General features: G+C 40.7%; 1 protein-coding gene and 1 gene segment (V, D, J or C); one reads left to right on the top strand and one right to left on the bottom strand.

Annotated features, from left to right (window-relative positions):
• Positions 1-8,731: 8,731 nt before the first annotated feature.
• LOC121933903 (vomeronasal type-2 receptor 26-like) lies at positions 8,732-14,914 on the top strand. The gene is made up of 5 exons (XM_042473888.1): positions 8,732-9,022; positions 10,728-11,579; positions 12,093-12,320; positions 12,966-13,092; positions 14,001-14,914. Exons 1-5 carry the CDS (start codon positions 8,732-8,734, stop codon positions 14,912-14,914), a joined length of 2,412 nt encoding a protein of 803 aa, XP_042329822.1.
• Positions 14,915-24,552: 9,638 nt separating this feature from the next.
• LOC121933902 lies at positions 24,553-25,136 on the bottom strand. The segment is given in 2 exon segments: positions 24,553-24,917; positions 25,028-25,136. Coding segments are annotated over 2 exon segments (411 nt in total).
• Between the last annotated feature and the right edge of the window lie 413 nt (positions 25,137-25,549).

Here is a 25,549-nt window from a genome sequence, read left to right as displayed (position 1 = left end):
CTGAAAACAGCTAAGAAGACAACAAATTGGAGCCAAGCAATCATGTTTCCAACTGATGCTTTGGGATTGATCATCTGGGAAGTATCAGAAGGTCTCTGGGTGTAACCAGTTACATCTGATTTAAAGAGCAAGTTCCTTCTACATTTACATATCCTCCTGGATAAAACTGGCACACAGTTCATTCCATGGCTCGCATTCTTCACTTTGCTCCCAAATGTGATTGACCAATAGACACACGCATGTACCCATTTTACATGTGTCTGCTTATAACTGTCGTTACTGGAGCCAACCTTTGCAGATACATGATACACATTAGGAATATAAAGGCTATTCATAAATTGTTCTATGCTTAATAAAAAGTGTGTCCTGACACAATGAAAAAGCTTGTCAATTTCCTTGAGCTTTTTAACTTGTATTCAAGATAATTATGAGGAATATCATTATAGTTAAGTATAATTAATTAAAGTAACTTGTCCTGACCCGACCTCTTCCCCAAATCTGATGGAAACATTGTTCAACCATACTCCCAGTCGCCAGCAGGATAGACTCCCTTTTCCCCATAGAGGGATGCTCAGTAAAGTGGTTTAGGGGAAGCAGTTACAACTATAGCAATCATATCAAAATTGTGACAAAATAGCTATAGTGGATATGGAATAATTGCCTAGATTTGCTCACCCATAACTGTTTTGTATCCACAATCACTACTTAATCATGATTTTGGCACTGTTGCCACAGTTCTAACTTTCCTCCTAGAGATGGAAATAATATTTGAAAATATTTTTTTTAAAAAATGATCAAAAATGTTTTAATTTTGTACCTTTTGCAGGCTGTTGTGTTGTATACACTTTTTTGAAATGTCAAGAGGTCCTTATGATAAGAATCCCAGACTGATGAGAATCTTTTCAATTTAGGATGTATTCTGCCCAAAATTTGTATGCAATTTTTTTTTGGGGGGGGGTTGGCAGAAAACAGCTTTTTCTTTGCAGGAAAAAGCATTTTCTATCTGGGAAATAATATTTTCATATTAATTTCTTTGCAGAAAATGTCATAATTGCAGATATATTTTTAAAATATTCCACTGGTATCCTCAGAGTTTCTGAGGGACAGGAAAATAATACAGGAACAGATCAAAAGAAGCATAACACACACACACACACACACACACACACACACACACACAATCCTATTGAAAAAATGGGAGCTTTCCTTATACCCTGCAAAAAAAATTAGAAAAGCTATCCAGAGCCTCACTTCCATGATTTTAATATTTGCAGTGTTGTCCAGAACCTAAAATGCTGCTGGATTTCAGCACTGAATACTATCCTTTAGTATGACTTGAAAAAGGTCATAGAAGTTGATTTGCATACTGCCTAGGAGGCTTGACAACAGTACATCACCCAAAGGGAAGGTATTTTTACCATACATCATTGGAGTCACAGGTAGAATAAGGAAACTGGTGAGGAAACACAACTTCCAGACGATCTACAAACTGACCAAGAAAATCCAGCAAATTCTGCACTCATTGAAGGACAGGAGAGACCTTCTCACAGATGCAGGATTTTATCGCATATCATGCAGCTGAGGACAAGTCTGCTTAGGGACCACAAAATGCAGTGTTCAAACATGAATCAAGGAACACAAGAGACACTGCAGACTAGGTCAGCCAGAAAAATCAGCATTAGCAGAACAAGTTATAAACCATCCTGGGCATAAAATGCTATTTGGAAACACTGAAATTCTGGACCATGCCAAGAACTATCAGGTCAGAATGCACAGGGAAGCCATTGAAATCCATAAACAGCTGGACAACTTCAACAGGAAATCCTTAAAGTAAACAAAGTTTGGCTACTACTCCTTAACAAAACACCAAAATTAAGACCCAGCCCATGCAAATGAAAATCACCCAGAGTCAAGGAGATTTCCCAGCAAACAATGGATCATTAATTAAATAGACACCCTGAGGCCTCACCATTCCACAAGAGATCAACACAGAGATTCACATGTAAATCACTTCCTCTCAACCAAGGGTCACACAGTATATATACGTACACACACACACACACACACACACACACACACACCACTCACTCCCATGCTGGAATTCTCCAAAGATTCCAGTCACAGGTGCTGGCAAAACATCAGGAATAAATGGCCACATAGCCCAAAACCCCCCACAAAAAACTAATTATGCTATTGTAGATTCATCCTGAATGAAAACCAGAGCTGTGCTTTGGAGCAGAAACTTAGAGGCAGAGCAACTGTTTCTATAAAGATCATGCTTCCCCCTTTTTTGTCAAGAAGACAGACTTATTCTGTGCCACTGTGCCCCTTGCACAGTAATACATGGATGTGTCTGCAGTTGACAGTGAATTCAGCTGGAGAGAATATTCATTCTTGGAAGCATCAGTAGAGATGGACACCCTGCTCTGGAAGGCTGAGCCATACTGAGTTTTCCAGTTAGAACTGCTATAGTATCCCCACCCTATCCATTCTAGCCCTTTCCCTGGTGGCTGGCGGATCCAGCTCCAGGCGTAACCAGAAGTGATAGCATAACTGGAGACAGCACAGGTCAGCCTGAGGTTTTCTCCAGGCTTCAGGGTTTTGTCACCAGGTTGAATCAACTGTATTCCAGAAGTCAATCCTGGAAGAAAGAAGAGAAATTGCATATCTTCCTGATGAATCTGCAACTCATAAAACAGAAAAATACACATGGCTACTGAAAAGGTTGTACACTACAATAATTCGCACAATGTGAACATACTAATTGCTGTTTCCCTTGCATATATTTGATGTTGATGGTAGCCGGGAACACATTTTTAGGTGATGATCTTTAGCTGGCTTAAAAGAACCTAGACCTATGAGAAAAAATGGCCTTGAATGGATCAGAAACCAAGCATATGGCATTTTCAATGCAGCATTTTCTGCCTGATCCTCTTTTTCCTATAGTAATATGGACACCCTGATCTTTTTGAAGAAACACTGACCTGGCTGAGCAATTGAAAAAACAAAGAGCGATAAGATTAAAGCCTCCATTGTGCTGTCCAGGACATGCTCAGAAATGCATAAAGCTTGCATTTGAAGCAGGACATGATACGGGGTGAATTTGCATGTCCAGGGCATGCATAATGCTAAGACATAAAAAGGGACCTGAATGCACACATTCTCTTATATCTCCATTTCTGCACTTTCTTTTCATGTAGATGAAAACGGTCATCAAGTGTGTTTATTATGTTATATAAGTGCTTCTATGCTCTGTGAAGAACTAGCCTGATAGACATGGCAGCTAACATAAAATGCAGCAATCAAATAGTTTTCTGATGTTCACTTTCTGGACAACACTATGCAAACCTTACACCAAACATACTGACTCAAAATTTGTTTTTACTCCAAAGTAATGATTATGACCTATTAAGCCCTAAAAGATTTAAGGTTTAAATATCCACAGGGCAAGGTTAAAATATCAACAGGACAATAATCTCACAAGTGGTCACACTTTTTCAAAAGTTGTGAAAGTGTGATCCCTTATACTGCAAGTTAAGCTACAAAGCCATACAAACTCCTTCCTCACTGATGGGTAGGCAAATACTCAACCATTGATCAACAGGTGAAACTGTACAGTTGGTTGCACACCTGTGGGATCCAGCATATTGATGCAGACATCAATATAGCCTCAATAATAAAACTGTATAGGAGATTTATAACACCCTGTGGAAGGACCTATTCATAACGTATTCCTTTGCTAAGAGTCCCAGTGGTGTATCCTGTCAGAAAGAGAGACTAAGGCCCTCAACAGACTGGTGATAAACTCTGGCATCGGGGCAAAGTGTGGGCATGGCGACTGCATGCCAGCCACTCCAATTCCACCCTCACTATGGCATCACGCTGCATGCCCCACCACACGGCAGGTGGCATCACGCCTCACCTTTGGTGCAGCTTATAGATGTGCTACACCAAAAAGGGTGCCGTTTCCATGGCACAAAAAGGAGCTGTTTTTTGTGGCTTCTTTTTTCACCAGGTTGGGGGCATGGCATGCAGTTGCCATGTCCCTGCTTCTTAGGGGCCATCTGCTGAGCCCCTCAGTTGGAAACAATGAAAGAAAGAAACTTTTCTGATGTGACATGCTGGTGTTGGGGTTCGATGTTTTTTCTCTGCAGTCTGGCAAAATGAAAAACCCTCCCTTTGCAACTAGAGAACTGGCAGAAAGTCTCTTGGGGATGGAGACAGACAGACACTGTGCCTATTTTAATGCAACTGCTCAGGAAGCCATATATCCCACAAAACTACAAAAACAGCATGCTTCATTGGCGATTTTATTCCCCCCATAGCAACCATATTTTTATTTTTCACTATATTCCAGCTGACCCCTTTGTGGAAAACCTGGTGGTGCATACTTTGATTTAAACTGGAGATTCTTCTCCAAACTGAAAGCCATCAATCATGGCCATAGAGAGAGTGGACCACAGAGGACCAGATGCACTCACTATGGCCTCCATGAAGACCACAGAGGGAATGCAGTTCATGGTCTCATGCAGGGAGGCTCTCCTATCCTACCCCCATAGGATAAGCCACCTTCTGGCATTTTATGATAGAGTACTGTTATATACAGGGTTTCAAAGAGCATTTTAATTAAAAACAAACAAACAAACAAACAAAAAACGTGCATTGGAAATAAGCAGATTGGATGCCAGTGAAATTTAATTTTGAACGTCCAAAGAAAGTTACATGATTTTGTTAGCTCCCTCTCAAACACAATAGAAACCATAAGAGAATAAAATTGGATTCTTCATCATGCCCAGCATCATGTCTAGTCCTACATCTTTGTGGTAGTGAAGTGGCCTCTATAACTCCACATTCTATGTAATTATGAGATTTGTATTTTGCTGTGGCACCAGAGCACTCTGACATAGAAGGCTAAATATCTTAGAAAAACCCAAATCCCAGAATACCATAGCATTGAGCCATGGCAGTTAAAGAAGTGTCAAACTGGATTATTTCTACAGTGCAGATGAGGCTCCAGGGACTGAAAACTATAAACTGCCAATGAGAAGAAGTATATATGTTTTCTGCTAAGAGGAAACAAAATATAAGGTGCTTCATGCTTTGTTGAGGAAGAAGTCATATAAGATGTGGATAGCTAGGCATTTTCTGTTTGATATTTCAGATGTTCCTTCACTTATGAGCAAGGTTGCAAAAAAAAGTGTGGGAGATGGAGTTATTATAGAAAAATGACAGAGCTTACATTTCAATAATGTCTATGCAATTGTGGATTTATCCTAGACAAAAGTTAGAGCTATGGTTTGAAGCAGACACACAGAGAAAGGGGAACCGTTTCTATGAAAATCATGCTTCCCCCCTTTTTTTTTGTAAAGAAGACTGATTTACTCTGTGTCACTGTGTCCCTTTCACAGTAATATATGCCAGTATCTGCAGATGTCATGGAACTCAGCTGAAGGTAACATTCGTTTTTGGAAGCATTAGGAGTTATAGAGATCCTAGCCTTGAAAGTTAGGCCATACTCAGTTATCCAGGTGGAACCACTGAAATATACTCTCCCTAACCATTCTAGCCCCTTTCCTGGTGGTTGGCGGACCCAGTGCCAAGCAGAACCAGAATTGATGGTGTCACCGGAGATGGTACAAGTCAGCCTAAGAGATTCCCCAGGCTTCAGTATTCTTTCACCAGGCTGCGTCAATTGTATTTCAGAGGACAATCCTGGAAGAGAGAAAAGAAATGGTGCAAATAGTATAAATTATTAAATAGAGAATCCATACTATACATGCCTGCTGAAAAACTTTCTCATGCCTTTCATTAGAATAATTCGCAAAAATTGAGCAAAGTTGTTCATTCTATTGCTCACATTTGGTTTGAAGAATGGGGAAAACTTTTGTAACTGATTCCACACTACATGGTGGGGGGGGGGATGTTCTTGAATATCAGAGGAATCAAGTAGATAATCTCTTCCTCAGTACAATTCTTTCCTATACAAGTAGGGAAAGTCCTCTTCTGAACACTGACCTGGCTTAAACACTGAGATGATCAAGAGAAATATGACCAGGGAGTCCATTGTGTGCAATACGATGAGACACAAATGCAGTAAGATTCAATGTTAAAGATAAAGAACAGGCCTCAATTTGCATGGTGCTTGGTGCTTTACATAGAAAGGACCATAAAATACAGCTCCGTGATCACTAGAGTAAAATACAGAAGTGGTAAACAAAAGAGGAAATGGAGATGAACCAAACATTAAAAAGAGGCCTAGATGAGAGTTGGAGCAAGACTTTGCTCAAAACCTGGGCAAAGTCTTGCCATAAAATGGGCCCGTGCAAGAAGTCTGCTCTTACCAGCCTCTTATGTAAACCCTGGTATTGGTCCCTTAAGGAGTCCCAGTGCAACAGGCTCTCCTCTAGTAAATCAGTGGGGGTTAGTCATATGGTGATTTGAGTGCTGGGCCAGGAATCAGTGAGTCCAGGGTTCAAATCCCTACTCAGCCATGGAAACCCACTGGGAGAGCTTGGGCAAGTCACATTGCTCAGCCTCAGAGGGAGACAAAGGCAAACTCCCTCTGACAAAGTCTTGGTAAGAAAACCCCATATGTCCACCTTAGAGTTGCCATAAACTGGAGATTACTTGAAGACACACAGTCACAACAAATCACAAAGATACAAGCAAATTCATCTGCTTGTTTGCTTTAAAGTCCATGAAATTAGGCAGTAGGTTTTGTAATTTATTTACAGACTCTATGCAAATGCCATTGATCTTGAAACTATGAAAACTGTTATCAAGGATGGCCAAAACCAATCTCACCAGAATGAATTTCAAAAAATGACAGTGAGAAAAGGATCCAAAAAGCAGTGGTGTGTGGGTGTGTGTTTGTGGGGGGGGGGGGCAAACTTCCTTGCCCTCCCTCCAGCCTAGCCAGATTGTTGCTCCACTAAGCCTCCCCCTGAAGGCCTCACTGCCCCCCAGATCTTTTGAGTCCCCATACGGCAGCCTCCAAGGCCCTCGAAAGACCTGCATGGCAGGTTTGAAAGCCTCCCTGCACTCCCTAAGGCCCTTGGAGCCTTCACGTGGCTCCCCCAAGGTTCTCAATATGTCCAAGCCCCCTTTTTCTTCCCCACACTGGTGGCAGCCTACTCATGAGTAATTGCCATCCCCAGAGGGAAACAGGGCTATGGGTGCTCACCCCTTCTCCCCAACAGGAGGAGGGCATGACCGGGTGTCACTCCACTTCTGGGGTGTCACCTGGTGCAGTCTGCACCACTGTGGCCCCTTAGTGGCATCAGTACCTGAAAATATTCAGCTTTTTAAACTGCATCATGCAACCTTGGATGGCTAGAATTTGCTAATCTGTGCCGTATCATGGAAATCTGGGCTTTCTCTGCTTGTTTTTCCCACCAATAAGTAAAGAAACTTTTTGTCATATCTCAAAAAACAACTTTGCAAACAAAGCTTCCAATCTTGTGAAGAAAAACCTATTTGCCCTGTTATTACTTAAATTATTGTAATTTCTTGCCCCCAAAGAATACTACCAGATTTTGACAAACCTGGAAAACAGTAATATCAGAGGCCTGCAAATAGTTATATTAACCTTCCCATCTGTGGTGTTGATATGTGGCATCATAGCAAGGTGCACTGTATTATGTTAATTATATTAGGCAGACCTTTGCATATTAGCAACTGCTACAGAGAAGGAAGGCATCTCTCCTTTGATGAAAGAAATTCACAAAATCTGATGCTATCCAGAGTAGCCTCCTAAAGCTGGACAGATGCCACAGATGGATGCAAAGTTTGCATTTCTATGTAAGGTTTGCCACCAGAAGACCGGCCTGGTATTGTTATTGTTGTTGCTTCTGCTTTTTCTTTGGGTGTGTGAAGTCGATACAATGATGTGCCTCAAAACTGACCTTGCCCCTGTTCCACATGAGTCCTATCAGTCTGGAGATTTAGTCATTGGTGGGATTGTTTCTCAGATGACTACCATCATGCACAACTTTTCTTTCAGTGAACTTCCTTGGCAAGAGTTCTCTGATTTTGGTATGTAAGTAGTATTTTCTTCTCTGTGATTCAGAGGAAATCTCTCTGAGCCATTAATGCTTTTATAAAGTTTGTCAGGGACCTGGAAACAGGCTTTAACACATTGAAGCTGTTGTATGATCCAGTGAGATAGTGGTGAAATGTGAGTGTCAGTCCTATCAGGGACATCCAGAATTTTAGACCAACAATATCAAGAAGGAAACTGGTCCTGCACCCTTCATCTAATGGTGTGTACAGGAGATGCACTTTTAAAAGCAAGAGAAGGATAATATTTTCTGGAACTGTGTCAAACTTCTGTGGACTATTGTGGGTCCTCAAGTATATAATTACATGGTCAGTTTCTGGTATGAGTTAATTCTTTCCCCATTCCTAAGACTAAATAAATATTCACTTTTTCTCCTGTTTTATAATAGCCTTTGTGTAATATATTTTGAGCCAACAGAAACCTAATTTACCTTAAGATGGAAAGGGTTTTCACCCAAAGGTACTTGAAGCATATTAAAATGATACTTTTACAGCCAGTCACATAAAACAGAAAAAGGTGTTTCATTGGCATAAATCTAATTCCCAGTCCAAACCATGGTAGATGATATTTACACATTTAGTGATTGTATTCTAGCTGGGATTAGCAATAGTTTAGGACTTAAGCATGTTCTAGACTTTCCCAATGAAAGAGTATTTCATTTCTATTTCCAGCATGGTGACAAAGTTCTACCAGCATATTTTATCCTTGGTTTTTGCTGTGAAGGAAATAAATGAGAATCCTAATATTTTATGGAACATCACGCTTGGGTTCCACATCTATGACAGCTACAATAATCTCCAGATGACCTATAGTATCATCATAGATCTTCTTTTCAAATCCAAGAATTTTGCCTTCAACTATCAATGTGATAGACACAAAAAACTAATTGCCATCATTGGAGCACTTGCCTCTGATACCTCATACCATGTGGCACAAATGTCAAGCCTCTATAAGATACCACAGGTAGGCTTTATTCATGCAGCGTTCTGGGGTTTCCGCTGATCTCTGGTGCTGAATCTGCACTGCAGAATTAATGCACTTTGACACTGCTTTAGCTACTATGGCTCCATCCTATGGGATCCTGGGATTTGCAGTTAGTTGTAGCACCAGAGCTCTCTGAAAGAGAAGGCTAAATATCTCACAAAACTACAAATCCCAGAATTTCATAACATTAAACTATTGTAGTTCTCTCTCTCTCTCTGGCTTTGCTTCACGAACAAAGATTCAGGAAGGACTCATCCCACGCTTTGTACAAGCGCGTTGGTGACTAAAAAGCCCAATCCGGGATAAACAGGTCTGGTTGCAGAAAGCACAGCGGAAAGTCTCCTTGGGTGATGTTTCCGGGTTGTGGTTCTTTCTGTGTTGTCGTTTCTCTTCTAAGCATTGTCAAACTGCATTATTTCTGCAGTGCAGATTCAGCCTGACTAATAGACATTTCCTCTTCTCTTTCTGGCAGTATTTTTATACTGTAGAATGGGGTGGGCCAAGTATAGCCCCCAGCGCTGTTTTTGTGCGTTCCATCACCCCCAAAAATGGTTTTCTCCAAAGTCCCTCAAAATGACTTCTGGGGGTATGAAGGGCATTTCCATCCCTGAGCCAACACAGATGAAAAGATGCAATATTCTTCTCCCCCCAAAAAGCTCCAAAATGCTTTATAGGTGGCATCGGGACAATTCCTCCAAATTTTGTTCCACCACTGGACCAGTATAGGCCATAGATCAACCTTTGCTGAAACAGCAGGTGAACAAGAGCTGACTTCTGCTCACTTTCTGTTGTTAAAAAAGTCCCCAAAACATGGTGAAAATGGCCCTATGCTTCCAAGAGGGCATTTTTTGTGGGGTGAAACCTACCCAGAGTGCATGTGAGGTGCCACCCACTAAGGTGTCCTGGGGGACCAATGCAGCTCCATAGTCTTTCACAGTTGTCCATTACTACTGTGGACTAGAAAAAGGCAGACATATCTGAATGACACTGGTAGAGAATTAAATAAATTCATCCTTTACTATATGAATCCCAAGCCAATTAAATTTTCATACTTTGAATAAATGGAATAAGAATCTACTTTACATTTATAAGAATTCCAGGATATTTATCAACCACAGGGAAACAATTACCACTATGTGGTTGAGGATTATGTTGGTTATTACCTATAAAGCCCTAAATGGCTTGGGCCCAGGGTATCTGGAGGACCGCCTCTCTCCGTACAATCCGCCCCACGCACTCAGATCATCAGGGCAGCTATTATTAAGAGTTCCAGAGGTGAAATATAATTCCACCTCTAGGAGGGCTTTTTCCATCTCAGCCCCCAAGCTCTGGAACGCACTGCCCTTTGAGCTCCGCTCAGCCACCTCCCTAGCCCAATTTAGGAAGGGGCTAAAAACCCATCTATTCGAACAAGCCTACCCCAACCAGTAATTCTCCCCCCCCCTGCCGGTATGAAAATTTTATTATTTTTATTGAATTGTTTTTAATGTACTTTGTATGATCCTGTTGATGTATTGGTATGTAAATGTTGTTCACCGCCCTGATTCTCAGAAGGGTGGTATACAAATAAATTATTATTATTATTATTATTATTATTATTATTATTATTATTATTATTAGTCTGGAAATTATGTCAAATAGATTAAATACCATCTCTAATCACTTTCAAAAAATATTCTTTTAGCTCACTTATGGTTCCTTTGATCAAGCCCAGAATGAAAACATGGATTTCCCTTCTCTTTATCATGTGGCGGCAAAAGAAGCCCATCAATGCGAGGGAATTATTCGCTTGCTTAAGCATTTTGGATGGACATGGGTTGGACTCTTTGCGGTGGATGACGAAAGTGGAGAAAATTTCTTGACAACCCTAGAGCAACTGTTTTCCCAGAATGGAATCTGTTCAGACTTCACAGAACAAATTCCAAGGCAGCACCATTTTGAAAAGGGCGTAAATAGTATAGCCCAGCATATGAAACGACTTATACATCATAGAAAGTGCAAAATATTTATCATCTATGGTGATACTTTTACTGCTATGTATATGTGGTTTTTTATGCATCTGATTGCACATCAGCATAGGGAAACTAGTTTTTATGTGAAGGTGTGGATTATAACAACCCAGATTGATTTAGCGTTGTCGAGCCTTCAACGCAACTCAGATGTGCAAATGTTCCATGGTACTATTTCCTTCACAATTCACTCCAATGAACCTATAGGATTCCATGAATTTCTTCAGACCATAAAACCTTCCTGGACACAAGCAGACGATTTTCTCAAAAAATTCTGGGAAGAAGCATTTGACTGTTCAGTTGTAAATCTAAGAGTGCCATACAAAGTGTCTGGAACATGCACTGGGGAGGAACGGCTGGAAAGCCTCATTGGACCTCTTTTTGAAATGCGCATGACTGGCCATAGCTATGGTATTTATAATGCTGTCTATGCTGTGGCACATGCTTTACATGCATTGTACTCATCTAGATCAAATCGTGGAGCTAGGTTGGTTGGCAAGAAGCTTCAAGATCTTCAAGCCTGGCAGGTAATGTCTCCCAGTGAAATCTTTCCATTATATAGTGCAATTAGTATAGTATTAGTACCCAACTTGGTGAATTGACAAAGATCAGTGAATTAATTTTACTCTGTCCTTCATACCTGAGGAAAGTAAGTAGTAAGTTTGCTTCAATATGGTGCTATAAACTAGTTTTATGGCTTTGGCTTTTGTTAGATGTAACTACCTAAACTGTGGTTTGGCCTCAATCATGCTTCACATTTACTCAGTAAAAACAGTGTGTGTGTGTGTGTGTGGGGGGGGGGATTTCTTCCATTATTTCTCTGATGATTTCGTTTGATTCCATTTTATACACACTTAACTAGGAAAAAGTTCCACTGTGCTCAATGGGAGTTACATAGGAACAGACATCCATAGGATTGCACATAAAGTGTCATTCCAAACTGAGTTTAGCAACAAAATGTGTTTCTTTGTTCAATTTTAAAGAAACAAAACTTGATATTTCTAACACACTTTTCTTCTTCCTTTTCCCCTTCCAATCAGCTCCACCCATTTCTACAGAGCATTTCATTCAACAACACTGCTGGAGAAAGAATATCTTTTAATAATAACAGGGAAATAGGAGGTGGATTCGATATAATGAACATGGTTATATTTCCTAACAGGTCCTTTCTTAAGGTCAAAGTTGGATGGGCTGACCCCAATGGTCTTGAAGGAAAAGTATTTAACATCAATGAGGATATGATCACTTGGCATAGGAGCTTTAATCAGGTATGGATGTTATGGAAAGGCAGAATATTGGAAGACAGGATTTCTGCAGGACAGAATTATAAATACTCTTCACTGTTTAATGAAGCTGTTTTCTGCTCAGAAAATTCTGTTTTCTGCAGAAATCAGCCATGTACAAATTTTGTGCAGAATAAGTCCTGATCTGCAAAATCCTCATCAGTCCATTATTCTTCATATCAGAGTTTCTCAGTACTTGAAAAACATGTTTTTTTAATCCGTATTGAAAATATTTTCTAATATTTTCTAGTACTCACTCCATCCCTACCCAAATTTATTATCACACTTTCAAAAATAGGTACAGTGTATATACATGTTTGAAACACATATTAAATATTTACTATGACTTTAGGACTTTTTAGGACTGAGGACAAGCTAAGTAAAAGAAACAACCTTCTCATCAGGGCATTTTTTCGCTTCAGCCCCCCCCCCCCCAAATATTCATCAGTTGATGGACCTGTTGCAAAAGCAATATGTACAACAATTAGGAAAGTTCGTGTGCCATATTTGTCATTCTTCCAGACCAATTAATAAGAAAGAGGTTGTTTTTTTTTTGCATACTAGTTTATGATTTCCCTCCCCAAAAGAGTTCACTTTCTCACAACCTGACTTTTCTTCAACTATGTGTAGATCCCACCTCTTTCTGTCTGTAGTAAGTCATGTCATCCTGGTTATTATAAAAGAAAGAAAGAAGGGGAGAAATTCTGCTGCTATGATTGTATTCTGTGTCCAGGAGGGAAATTTTCCAATGAAAGTGGTAAGTGACATGTTGTGTGAAATAGTCCATCATAGTAAAATGAGATCCTTCATTGTTTTCGAAGTGTCAAAGTCCACAGAATACTTGTGATGATGTGGGAAGAGCATACACTAATCTGTATCTTCTTGATCACTTCCAAACCAGGTAATAAATTGTATTTAATAAATATTCAGCATCAAGAAATGAATGGGAAATATGAAGCAAGACACATTTGAACACAATAGTTTTCGGTGGAGCTCAATGTAGTGATTCTTTTGGCATTTCAAGAAATGAAAAGAACTCAACAGATCTGTATGGATTTGAGAACCATCCTTAGATCAGAATAGAAGAGAGATATGGAGCAACCCACATATTGCTCCAATTATCACACTTGCTTAAAGGATCGGAAGCTTGAATCCAATAGGCAATAACAGATAGAGTAGAAACACTGTGAATAAGTGCTATTTAAACAAATGTTGATTCACAATTCAGCAACTAATTCAAAGGGTATGCTTCATTTTCACTGAATGTATTTCCAGTATCTATCTGTAGGACCTGGAGTCTTTCCAGCACCTTCAATTGCCATCAGTTTCCACTGCTGTTCAGGTCACTGTGTCAACTGATACTCCTCCAAACCATCTTAACTGATAACAGAAGTAACATCTTAGACAAAATGCAGGCCTGTGAATGTAACATTGTCATTTTTCTTCTCCTGTATGCTTTTGAACATTTCTTAACTGATGAAGAAGCCAGGGAAGCTTCAAAAGCTTGCATGATGTATTTTCTGCTTTTATTTGGCTCAATAAAGTCATAGCTGTTTTTTGTATTTTGCATTTTGCGTTCTTTTGTTGTTGAGGCTAGTGATGCAAACTGGTCCCAGTCCATGTACATATGATAGATATCCTTCTTGTCTTCTTTTTTAAATCCAGACATGGACGATTGTTTCCAATGCCAAGAAGATCAGTATCCAAGCAAAGACCGAAATAGATGCATTCCTAAAATGATAAATTTTCTGTCCTATGAAGAACCTTTAGGGATCAGTTTAGCATCAGTTGCTGTTTCTTTTGCTCTGATCACAATTTTTGTACTTGGAATATCCCTTAGTCACAAAGATACTCCGGTAATCAAAGCCAACAACCGTGGCCTCACTTACATTCTCCTCATCTCCCTTCTGCTCAGCTTCCTGTGTTCTTTTCTATTTCTAGGAAAACCTGGGAAAGTGACCTGCCTCATTCAGCAATCGACTTTTGGCATTGTCTTCACAGTAGCTATTTCTTGTGTCTTGGCTAAAACCATCACTGTGGTTCTAGCTTTCATAGCTATTAAGCCAGGGTCCAGGATGAGAAAGTGGCTGAGGAACAGATTGGCCCACTCTGTTGTCCTTACTTGCTCTGTCATTCAAATAGGCATTTGTACTATATGGTTGTCAATGTCTCATCCGACCCCAGATTTAGATATGAAGTCAGTGACTGGAGAGATCATAGCAGAATGTAATCAAGGGTCTGTCACTATGTTTTATCTTGCCTTGGGGTACATGGGTTTCCTAGCCCTCATCAGCTTCTGTGTGGCTTTCCTAGCTAGGAATTTGCCAGACACATTTAATGAAGCCAAATTTATCACCTTTAGCATGTTGATGTTTTGCTGTGTTTGGTTGGCTTATATCCCAATCTACCTGAGTAGTAAAGGAAAATATATGGTGGCTGTTGAGATTTTCTCTATCCTAGCTTCCAGTGCTGGGCTGCTTAGTTGCATCTTTTTCCCCAAATGCTACATTGTTCTGTTGAAGCCAGAACTAAACAGTAGAGAACACTTAATAAAGAAAAATAGAATCACAGATTCTTAATATTGGAATGGGCCACAAGGGCCATTTTGTCCAAAATCTTGCCATGCAAAAATACACAGTTACAGCACTTCTGAGACATGCCCATCCAACCTCTGTTTAAAGCCCTTCAAAGATGAAGAGTCCATCATCCTCCAAAGCAATCTCTTCCACTGGCCAACAGCTGTATTCCTCTATTTAAAAGCTCTCTTTGTAGCGGGAGTGATTGGTGAGGATGCAAGCCATGAGAACTAATCACCATGTTCCATGGATAAAATTCATTCAAGTGAAATGATAAAGGATAAAATTGCAAGATAATGCTGTGTAGGTGGCAGTTATCATCTGTAGTATTTATAACAATAATAAATGGTTAAACATGATGCCGACCTTTAAAAAAGAACCATACCTAATAAATGTCAAATGGAACCAAATCAAAATTGATTGTTCTTTATTGATAGTGCCTTCAGGAGACAGATAAATGCTACTGAATAGCTTTTAATGTCATATACACTTTGTAAACCGCTTAGGGAGTGCTTAAGTGCACTGATAAGCGGTATAGAAATATACTTGCTATTGCTATTGCTATATTCTGGTGTTTACTCAGAATCTTCTTTCTTGTAATTCAAATCCACTAATCCATATCCGCAGAAACAGCAGAACATGATGAAATAGACTATCTTGGAAAGTGGTATGATAGCCTTCATTTTTAATAAGTGCTTGAGGTACCTTCCACCTCTATGATTTTGTAATTCTTTATATGAATGTACGGAGATATATTATGCTGCATGCTATACTTGGGTTTGCATGAATGGGAAAATCCATTATGAGTTTCCCCCCTTAATGTGTAGCTGTTAGATATGAATAGCATGCCAAAATTTGTCTGTGCTACCTGGCTAGCATGGCTGAAGATGCTGTGGGGAAAGGGGTGTTTTGATGGACCAAGGCCAGAATGCATTGCACACGGTGCTTGAAGTCAAGCTAGTACTGTACTGTATAAGTGGATGGAGGCAGAGGGTTTATAAGTCCTGGCAGCCCCTTCACATATTCTCTTTGAATTTGGCTCAATGCACTCCTCCTATTCACTTTCCCACCTCAGTGCAGTGTGAACACTGCTGGTCACTCTGGTGCTTGGTAGGAATCCCCCCTTATAGGTTTTTTCCATCTACCACACTACGTATATCTGATGAAATCTGGACAATTGGCTATGAATGGTGTCATTAAATAGGCTGTCGATTGGCAAATAGCAGAGGGAGAGTATGAGAGATCTGTGTACACCTTGGTTCTCTTTTGGTGAAGGACTGGACTCTGGAATTGCCTTTGGTGGAAGCCAGGCGTACTTCCTCCATCGTCAGGAATCATCGCTCCCTCCTTAGCATCCCTGAATCGTTCTTGGGGAGCAGATTTCTTATGAACGCAAAGTTTACATTCATAGGAAACCTGCTCCCCTTGCAACGATTCAGGGACATGAGAGAGAGAGAGCAATGATTCCCTGACAATGGAGGAAGTGCGCCTCAGGGACGTAGCTAGGATTTTAGGAAGGGGGGGGTCCAGACTAAGTGCCACCATTATAATGGGGCTTGAGTGCGGCGGCGCAGCAGCACACACCATTCATTTTTCTAATGGAAGGGGGGGTACGGACCCCCAGATCCCCCCCCTTGGCTACATCCCTGTGCGCCTGGCTTTTCAGGATGTTTTGGGGATGTTTGAGCCATGATGCAGCCAGATATGGAAATCTTCATCTTCTCAGGTGCCTGGGTATACTTTGGTAATCTAGGAGAATGACATCATCTTCCTATCACTGGCTGGAGAGGTCTTCCTGTTTCTAGGAGGGAAGCAGGGCAGGTTGTGTAGAGGGGACAGGCCAGGGAATGAGTCAGGGACAATGGGAAGGATCTGCCTAGTCACTCAGTGTCATTCCCTTGCCACCAAATGCCATGGGGATGTCACATGTTTAATTATCTAAGGGGGGTGCAGACCGCCCAAAAAGGACAAACTGCACGGCTTCCTCGCATGGCAAAAAGAATGCGCAAAAAATGGGTTCTTTCTGCGGCTCCATTGTGACACTGCAGACCGCCAATGGCGCACTCACGACATCACAAGAGGGTGCAATGTGTGGATGCTAAGTGTCCATCATGTCAAAGTGGCGGCGCCTGTGTGTACATGGCACCGCCATTTTGATGCCCTCGTCACGTGCTAGGGGTGAGGCATATATGGGCATATATCGGCCAACCCCTAGCACGTGACAAAGGCGCACTATAGGCCCGTCTATCTAGGGCCCTAGTTGTCCTTGGCAGAGCTTTCTGCTCTTCAAGTGCAACGAACAATTTCAGTTCTGGGTGAGGCTATTTTCATCAGTTAAGTAAATTCAACTGCTATAGCTGCCTCCTATGGAATTCTGGGGTTCATAGTTTGGCGAGGCCTAAGAGCTCTCTGGCTGAGAATTCTATATAGTACATAGTAGATATCATTAGCAGTTAAGATGGTACAATAGTGCTATAACATTGTAGTGTGATGTTGTAAATATTCAGACAAAACTTTCTTTTAAAAAAACAATTTCCTCTTTTTGTTCGACTGCCTTGGTTTAATTCTTCACTGTGTCTCTTGCACAATAATACATGCCAGAGTCTGTGGCTACCAAGGAGGACATCTGCAGATAGTACTCATTCTTTCCATTATCTTTGGAAATAGAAATTCTGTTTTGGAGTGAGGGAGCATATCTGGTGCTGTCATCATAACAGATATACCCCATCCATTCCAGCTGTTTCCCCTTTGGCTGCCGGATCCAGTTCCAACAATAGTTATTTGAAATGGAATAATCAGTGACAGCACAGGTCAGCTTGATGGACTCTCCAGGCCTTGCTGTTCCAGGGCCATTCTCCATGAGGGTGACTTGAGAAAGGACACCTAGAGCAGAGAACTCAGTTAAATTTTACCCACACATTAGGAAAAGGAGAAGCATTGCTTCCAGTCTTCTCTCATAGAGACTCATCAGAGGGGAGAATGAAAATCAGCACAAAATGAAATAGACATTTCATGTGTCCAGCCATGGCATCTGACTGAGCTGCAAAGGAAGAGTTTATTACTGGATTCAGGGAACAGAATGAGTCTAAAAGAGATTATATTTAAGCAGAAAGAACTTTCGGCATGTGATTTGCATCTGGGATTCATCATCCTGCCCACTCTTCCTCTTTTAGCATGAAAGAGTATATATACTAGAATTAGGAAGGGGAAACCTGTGGATGCTTAAACAATATGATATGTATTTCCTGAATTTACTTTGCTGGGAGTTATGAAACAAATATTCTGCATTTGGTATAAATTACTTATCCTCTTAAGGTATGAAACAGCCTCAAAGACTAATTCACTCATACTCATTTTGGGTTCTTGTTATGGACAACCAGTCTTGAAATAAGTTTGCATGTTACTGATCCATTTCTAAGGAGGCAAATCCTGTGCAGAAATGGGATATTAAAATCCACTAAACACCCACAAATGCCGGTTGCTTTTCAGACACATTGGCAGAAAGAGAAATAACCTGAATAGAAAGCCAACAAAAACCACTCCGTTATACTTTTGGAATTTCCCAAAAGTAAAAAGGAGTGGCTTTTGTCAGCTTTCTGTTTGGGTTATTTTCATGTTATTTCACACAAATGTTGTCTGAAAACAACCCACATTTGTGGATTTTTTCTACTTTCTGTTCGGGTTAACTCTGAACGTCATGTGGGGGAAAAATGGGTTGTTTTCCACTTTAAATTTAGTTTCTGCACGGGATTTGTCTGGTGTAATAAACTCCTAAGAATACATTCTGCAACACCCTTTAGACTGGTGCTTTGGAATCTTGCATTTCTTAGGACCTTCCTATTGTCCAGGTCTGTTGCGATTGGAACATTTTCTGGAGGGCTTTGTTTCCCAAAATTTTGGCAGACAAGCATAACTTGAAAAAGTCCTCCTTAGTCATTTTTCAAATGCCCACCTTGACTTTATTGTAGTGTCATTACCAGGTTTGGGTGGCCTCTTAGGCAATATGAAGATCCCCTTCTTCCTAGTATATATCAGTGAAGACACTGCTATACTTCAGCTCTAAAGAGGAACCTTGTGGATACTTCTAGAATATTCTCTGTGTTTGCAGTAAGTTACTCCCTTGTGAGTCCTAATCCAAATATTCTGCACACAGGATGAGTTCCCAACTGGAGATTCTTTTTGGAGTCCTCTTTCCCAAGATTGTATAGGAAGCAACTCAGCCCCTTCCTTTTGGTCTTTTAAAAACCTACTTTGAAGTCCTTTCAGACAACAACATGAGCACCAGATTTTTGAGTGCTCCTGGCCAAAACACCTTCTCAGGGGAGCCCTCCAGAGCAGGTTCACTTCCTTGTCATTGGCACTCTTCCCCATGTGTCTGCTCTTCTATTTTGACATGGTCTTCCCCACTGACCCAAAACAAAGTCTTACTGCTCCTTCTTTTGCTACTGACACTCTTCACATGCTCAGAGAGGGAAGATGAATAGGAGGAACAAAAAAAAATACACAAACAAACAAAAAGAGCAAGACCAGGAAGCTTGGGAAGTCATCCCACCATGATACAAGAAACTATCCCAACAAATGCTTACCTTTGAGACTTGCCATCTCAGGCAAGGGAGAATTTAAGTTGATTCTTCTCTTCCGGTTTTGGGCTCCCTTTTCAAAACCCTTTTGATGTGAATCAAGTCACTGGGTTTAACTCAAATTAAAGAAATTAAGAAATTTTTTAAAAATACAGAACTAGTGGAAGTGTCATTCCCATTTTTCTCCTCCTCACTGCAGCTCCTCCAATTCCCAAAAACATGCTACACGGATCTTTGGGAGTCCTATTCAACAGGACGTACTGTGTGCTGTGAGGATTCATAGAAACCCTCAATTACTTTCCATGTTCAGAACTTTTCCATACACTGAGAGATGATTCAGGATCCAGCACCTTGTTCTTAATATAGAAATATATAATAATATTATTTTTAATATATAAAATTGTATTTACTATTTGCTGTCTTTATAGCAACACTCCTGTCTGTCTTGGCAACTTCAAAGAAAATTTGCTGCCTTATGGAACATGTTGAAGTTTTCATAGTAGCACAAAGATGAAAACCAGGAAGCTGAGAAGTTTGGTCTCCATTGTATGTCCTCCATGAGGTCTATTTTCTTATATATACAAAACAAAACAAAGCAAAACCACCTCCTGAAGCAACCCACAGTGGCCTGAACCTTGGCCAAGAATGATAGCTGCTCATCATTAATACTTCATTTTTCACTCAAACACTTTCCCTGCCACAAGCATTGCTGGTTTGTCGTTCTTTGGTGCCACCCTCTGGTGACTCCTCTGAAAAAATGTGCACTGAATACATGTGTATGTGGCTGAGGTGGGGTACAGACCGCCGCTTTGCGGCGGTCTGCCGCCGCCGCCAGTAGGTCCGTGGGGGAGCCGGAGCCTTCACACGGCCCGACTCCCGCGCGGACCGAAAAAGAAGCTCCAAAATGGAGCTTCTTTTTCCGTCGCGTTTGCGACGTAGCGAGGCGCCAGGGGCGCACTCGCTACGTCACAAGCGGCGCGACGCATACGGACGCTCAGCGTCCGATACGCAAAGATGGCGCCGGCCATGTAGAAGGGCCGGCGCCATCTTGTACGGACGGCCGTCCGTTACTAGGTCCAGGGGCGTCATAAGAGACGCCCTTTTTTAAAATGGGACGTCCGGAGGACGTCCCAAGGCGGTGCGAAAGCACCTGAGAGAGAGAGAGAGAGAGGAGAGAGAGGAGAGAGAGATTAGTAGGACCCAGCGGGCGGTGGTGCTTGGGGAAAATACATTAGGGGTGCAATCCGCCACGGGAAAAAAATTATATCTTTATTAAATTTTATACATAAAATACATAAAATAACATTTATCGATGTTTCAACACAATATATATGCATACTTCCTACAACCTGGAAAGGGCTTTCAATCCAGACAGGTTTTGCCTTTAATTTTGTTGTTGTTGTTGTTGTTGTTGTGGTTAACTGATTTGCTTTTCATTGCCAATAAGGCAATCTGTTTGCTATGAACAGTTTTTCTCTGTTCTGTGTAGACCTTTTAAGTCCCATGGCTTGTTAGCTATTGTGAGTCCCTGAGAGTGAGAGACTGGTGGGACAAACTACAGTCATCCCTCTGTTTCATGGACTTGGAATCTATGTCCCTTAACCATTTGTGGACAGCAAATGGAGGGGAACAAAATGGGGCATGTGCCCATGGGTATCTGCAGGCATGCGCCACCATTCAAGCCAATGAAGCTCAAATATCAGCAATTTTCCATTTTTGCAGGGAGGGGGTGGGTGGGTCCAGAACAGACCCCCCGCAAAAGCAAAGGGGCCACTGAACTCTTCGTACTAATTTTTCTTCAAAGTAATGTTATATATACTTTCCAGCACTGCATTATCTGCAAGAAAAACAAGCAGGTTGAATCTCCCTTCTCTAAAATATTTGGGACCAGAAGTATTTTGGATTGTGAAACTTTTCCGATTTTGGAACGTTTGGATATACATGATGAGATATCATTTATATTTCATATACACCTTATACACATAGTCCGAGGGTAATTTGACAGGCAGTATTTTCAATCACTGTGTGCATGAAACCATCAGAAAGCAAACGTGTCGCCACCTCAGCCACCCATGCAGACAATTTTGAATTTTGGGATATTCAGAATTCTGGATAAAGGAGACCTGGATTGATGGTTTTTAAAAATAAAATAAAATAAAATAAAAATCTGAGGATGCAGTCACAGTTATCACTCTCTTTACCCTTAATTTTCTTGTTGCCAGTGGCAAAAGAGACTGTTTTTGCCTGGTTTTATATTTACTTCCTTTCACTGTGTGTGTCCCTTGCACAGTAATAGATTGCAGTGTCCGCAGCTGTTAAGCTATGCATTTCCAGGTACAGCATGTTTGATGGGTTGTTCCTGGAGATGGTAATGCGCCTTTTCACTGACTCTGCATAATATTTTGTGCTTCCATCTGGGTTTGTCTGTCCTAGCCATTCGAAAATCTTTCTAGGGCTCTCTCTCACCCAACTCATCCAGTAACTGTCGAAGGGAAATCCAGAAGCTTGACAAGAGAGCCGGAAGGATTCACCAGGTCTTTTTATACCTCCTCCAGATTCCTTCAAGTGGATTTCTGACTGAACACCTGAAAAAGAGAAGTACGTATCACAAATGTGTCTTCACATTTTCACCTAAAATAGTGCTCTTCTCTACTTGTCAAGTACATCATGAAGGAGGATTACCATGAAGGACTGCTAAAAGGAAACTAATCTGAAGCCAAAATATCATTTCTCTGTTCCTTTGAGAAGGATTGACTTGCAAATAGTCCCAGCCACCCAAGAGCTGTGCAGCTAAGTATAGTAGAGAAAGAGAATTTGTACCAGTCATTTAAATAGGAAGCTGTTGCTTCATTTGCATATTTTAGCATGAAAATAAAGCAAAGCCCTTGCTAGAGAAGGATGAAATAAAAAATGGGACACCAAGTGTTGCGTTACACTATGACCACAATGTCAATGTCGGAGGCAAAGAGGCACCAATGCTTGTATAAAGTGACTGGTGAGACAGGGGAATGTAGATAATGTATTCTTTTGTTTCTTCTCTTTATATCTTTCTTTGGTCTATGTACCTTTTGCTTCTTTCTTGCCTGTTCAAGAAGTTAGTCTATTTTCTCCCCCTTGTATGGATAGAATCAGTTCAGGACTTATTGTGTGCAAAAGTGTGCATGTCATACTTTTTAAATGCAGAAAACAATATGTTTTGGAACAGGACACAGCATTTTCAGCCTGGAAAATATCATATAGAAAATGTCATTTTCTCTACAATTTTTTAATGTGCAAATTTTATGCAAAATAAGTCCCAAACTGTGCAGATTCTTTTCAGTCCAGGAAACTTTTCATCTGCATTTCCTAACAGGAAACATGTCCTCCCTCCCATATATTCCTTCGATTCCTAACTCATTCCATACACAGTCCATTTATTCCACAGACAATCTTTCATGTAGATTAATTTTGAAATAAAAAAGGAAATGTCACTCTATGAAAGAATAACAAATACTGTACGGTAGTTTTCTGTTCTGTATAAAAATCTTATTCTACCCCCTACTTTAAGTATGATTATACAGTCGACCTTCTGTAGCCACAGATGCTCCATTCATGGGTCCCATCATCCATGGCTTAAAATATATACTGTATATATTAAAAACACCCCAAAAGCAAACCATGATTCTTCCATTTTATATCACGGACATCATTTTACTATGTCACTGTATATAAGGGGACTTGAGCATCCATGCAGTTTGGGACTTGAGCATCCATGGAGTCCTGGGGCTGAACTCCTTCAGATACCATGGGCCCACTGTATATGGATCAAACCCAGTGTGTTCTGAAATTGTTAACATATCAATCTACCAGCATATTCCATATCCTTAGTTCTAGCTTTTCTCATAGTAAGTTGATTCCAGTTTATTGTTCACTGAACTTGAAACAGGAAGGAATGGGGAAATCTGTCTGTTTTGCTTCTTCCCAAATTCATTAAAAAAAACCCAACAACATTCCATTATGAATATGATGACATTCGTGAACTTCGGCAGATTCTCAAAAAAAGAAAGGAAGGGAGGAAAAGAAAAGAGCTGAAAATAAATTCCTTCCTTCTTTGTGCAGGTATCCCAAACCACTGTCCTGTAATGCATTTTTGCAATTCAGTATTAGGGTTCCTATGTGTCGGCTACATAACTAGGGCCAAGTTTACACAAGGGGGGGAGGGGGGAGGGACCCTGAATTCCCCAGACCATGGGCACATCACAAGCAGGAAAATTTTTTATTTTAATGTCACTGCAGGTGGGGAAGGTAAATGGCTGCCAGCACTGATCTGTCCTGAAGCTGGGAGAAAGTCTGACAGTGCAGCAACATCTGCAGTGGAGACAAATGATGCCGACAAAACAGGTGTAGGGCAGCTCTGTGGCAGGTGGATGGCAGAACAGATGAGGAATCCATTTGGACTTTTCTCCTAAGTGTAGACTTACCCTAGGTGTGTGTAATGTTACACAGCATTGAGTGTGATTTTAGCCATTTTTTTAAAAAAGGAGATGAAATTAATATTATACACTCAGCTCTATGTATCCACAGATTTTTTTATCCATGGATTCAAGCATCCACTACTTGAAAAATCTTCAAAAAATATTTAAATTCCAAAAGGCAAACCTTCATTTTGCTGTTTTATAAGGGGCACCATTTTACTATTCCATTGTTTTTAATGGGACCTGAGCATCCACAGATTTTGGTATCTGCAGAGGATCCCAGAACCAAACCCCAGTGGATACCAAGAGCTCACTACACATCTGGATATGGGTTGAAATGCACATCTGATAGAAGAATATGACTGTGACAGCTACAGAGAATGAAGTCAAGAGCAGATGACTGAGGAATATTTGAAGCATGGCCACATTTGGAATTAGTCCAACAGGTTCAACAGGGCAACTTCCTGTTTTCTTTACAGGGAGTCTTATGGACTTTATGCTATGAGACTTCCAGCAATTGCTGTTTCTAGCTTTGTCTCATTAAATGCAACTCAGAATCCCTCCTACTAACACAGTGAAAAGTGGCCCTGCTTTAGGAAATGCCTAGTCACTGTGAAGCTGGTATTTGTCTAGGTTCTCCATTGCTTTTGCATGCTGTGTCTCTTCTGGCACAGTAATACATGCCACTGTCCTTGGTCTCCATGCCTCTCATCTCTAAATAAACTTCACTCTTGGAAACATCTCTGGAAATGGTGAGACGGGTTTTCAGGGATTCTGAGTAGAGCTTATCATCATCCCAGTAGACAAGGGTCAGCCATTCCAATCCTTTCCCTGGAGGCTGACGAATCCAGCTCACAGCATACCCAGTTGTAGTGAGAGTGAACCCAGAAATTTTGCAGGTGAGCCTGAGGGTCTCTGAAGGCCTCAATGCCACGGAACTGACCTGTCCCAGCATCACTTGACAATAGATGCCTAGAAAGGAGGAGAAACGGTCCTTTAAGAATAAGACTAATCTCTTATGAGATGAATGTGCAAAATGAAAATTAATAGTAAATGATACTGCCTCTATGCGAGAAACTTACAAGGTGTGATGCCCAACAGGACCATGGAAAAGAACAAAGACTGCATCTTTCTTTTTGGAAGTAGGAAGAAAGAAAAGAAGTTTTTGGCTACTGAGTTAATCCTTGCTTTAGTTTGAGACAGCTTTTAAACTCACATAGAGAAGAAAAGGCAGAGCGAATAGCATTTGCCTATTTAAACTCGATGTAAATTGGCTGGAGGAACTATTTCCATAAAGAGATGCTCTTGTCATAAAATGCATATATAGAGGAGGGTCCAATCACAAGTTCATGTTCCTCTCTTCCACAGTAAAATTGCCTCTCTGGCTGATGAGACCTGAAATCCTCATTCAAGCATGGATGGCACAAACTATTTATAACCAAGGTTGAAAAAAAAATCCCCAGCATTCATGATGAGTCCAGAAAAATGTAAAAAGTTGTCATTCTTCATGGTGATTTATAAAACAGTGGAAATTTCATTTCATTGAGGATCTATATTAACATAGGAAGTTGTTTCATACTGCGTAAGACTATTGACCTATCTGG

Source organism: Sceloporus undulatus, chromosome 6, assembly GCF_019175285.1.
Source record: "Sceloporus undulatus isolate JIND9_A2432 ecotype Alabama chromosome 6, SceUnd_v1.1, whole genome shotgun sequence".
Taxonomy (NCBI): Eukaryota; Metazoa; Chordata; class Lepidosauria; order Squamata; family Phrynosomatidae; genus Sceloporus; species Sceloporus undulatus.
This window is presented reverse-complemented; position numbering and strand designations above follow the sequence as displayed.

Bases quoted from the DNA above. Each gene is read 5' to 3' on its own strand.
- LOC121933903 (XM_042473888.1), top strand. From the start codon at position 8,732: ATGGTGACAAAGTTCTACCAGCATATTTTATCCTTGGTTTTTGCTGTG. The intron at 9,023-10,727 runs GTAGGCTTTATT...ATATTCTTTTAG, and splicing joins GCCTCTATAAGATACCACAG to CTCACTTATGGTTCCTTTGA. The intron at 11,580-12,092 runs GTAATGTCTCCC...CCTTCCAATCAG, and splicing joins AAGATCTTCAAGCCTGGCAG to CTCCACCCATTTCTACAGAG.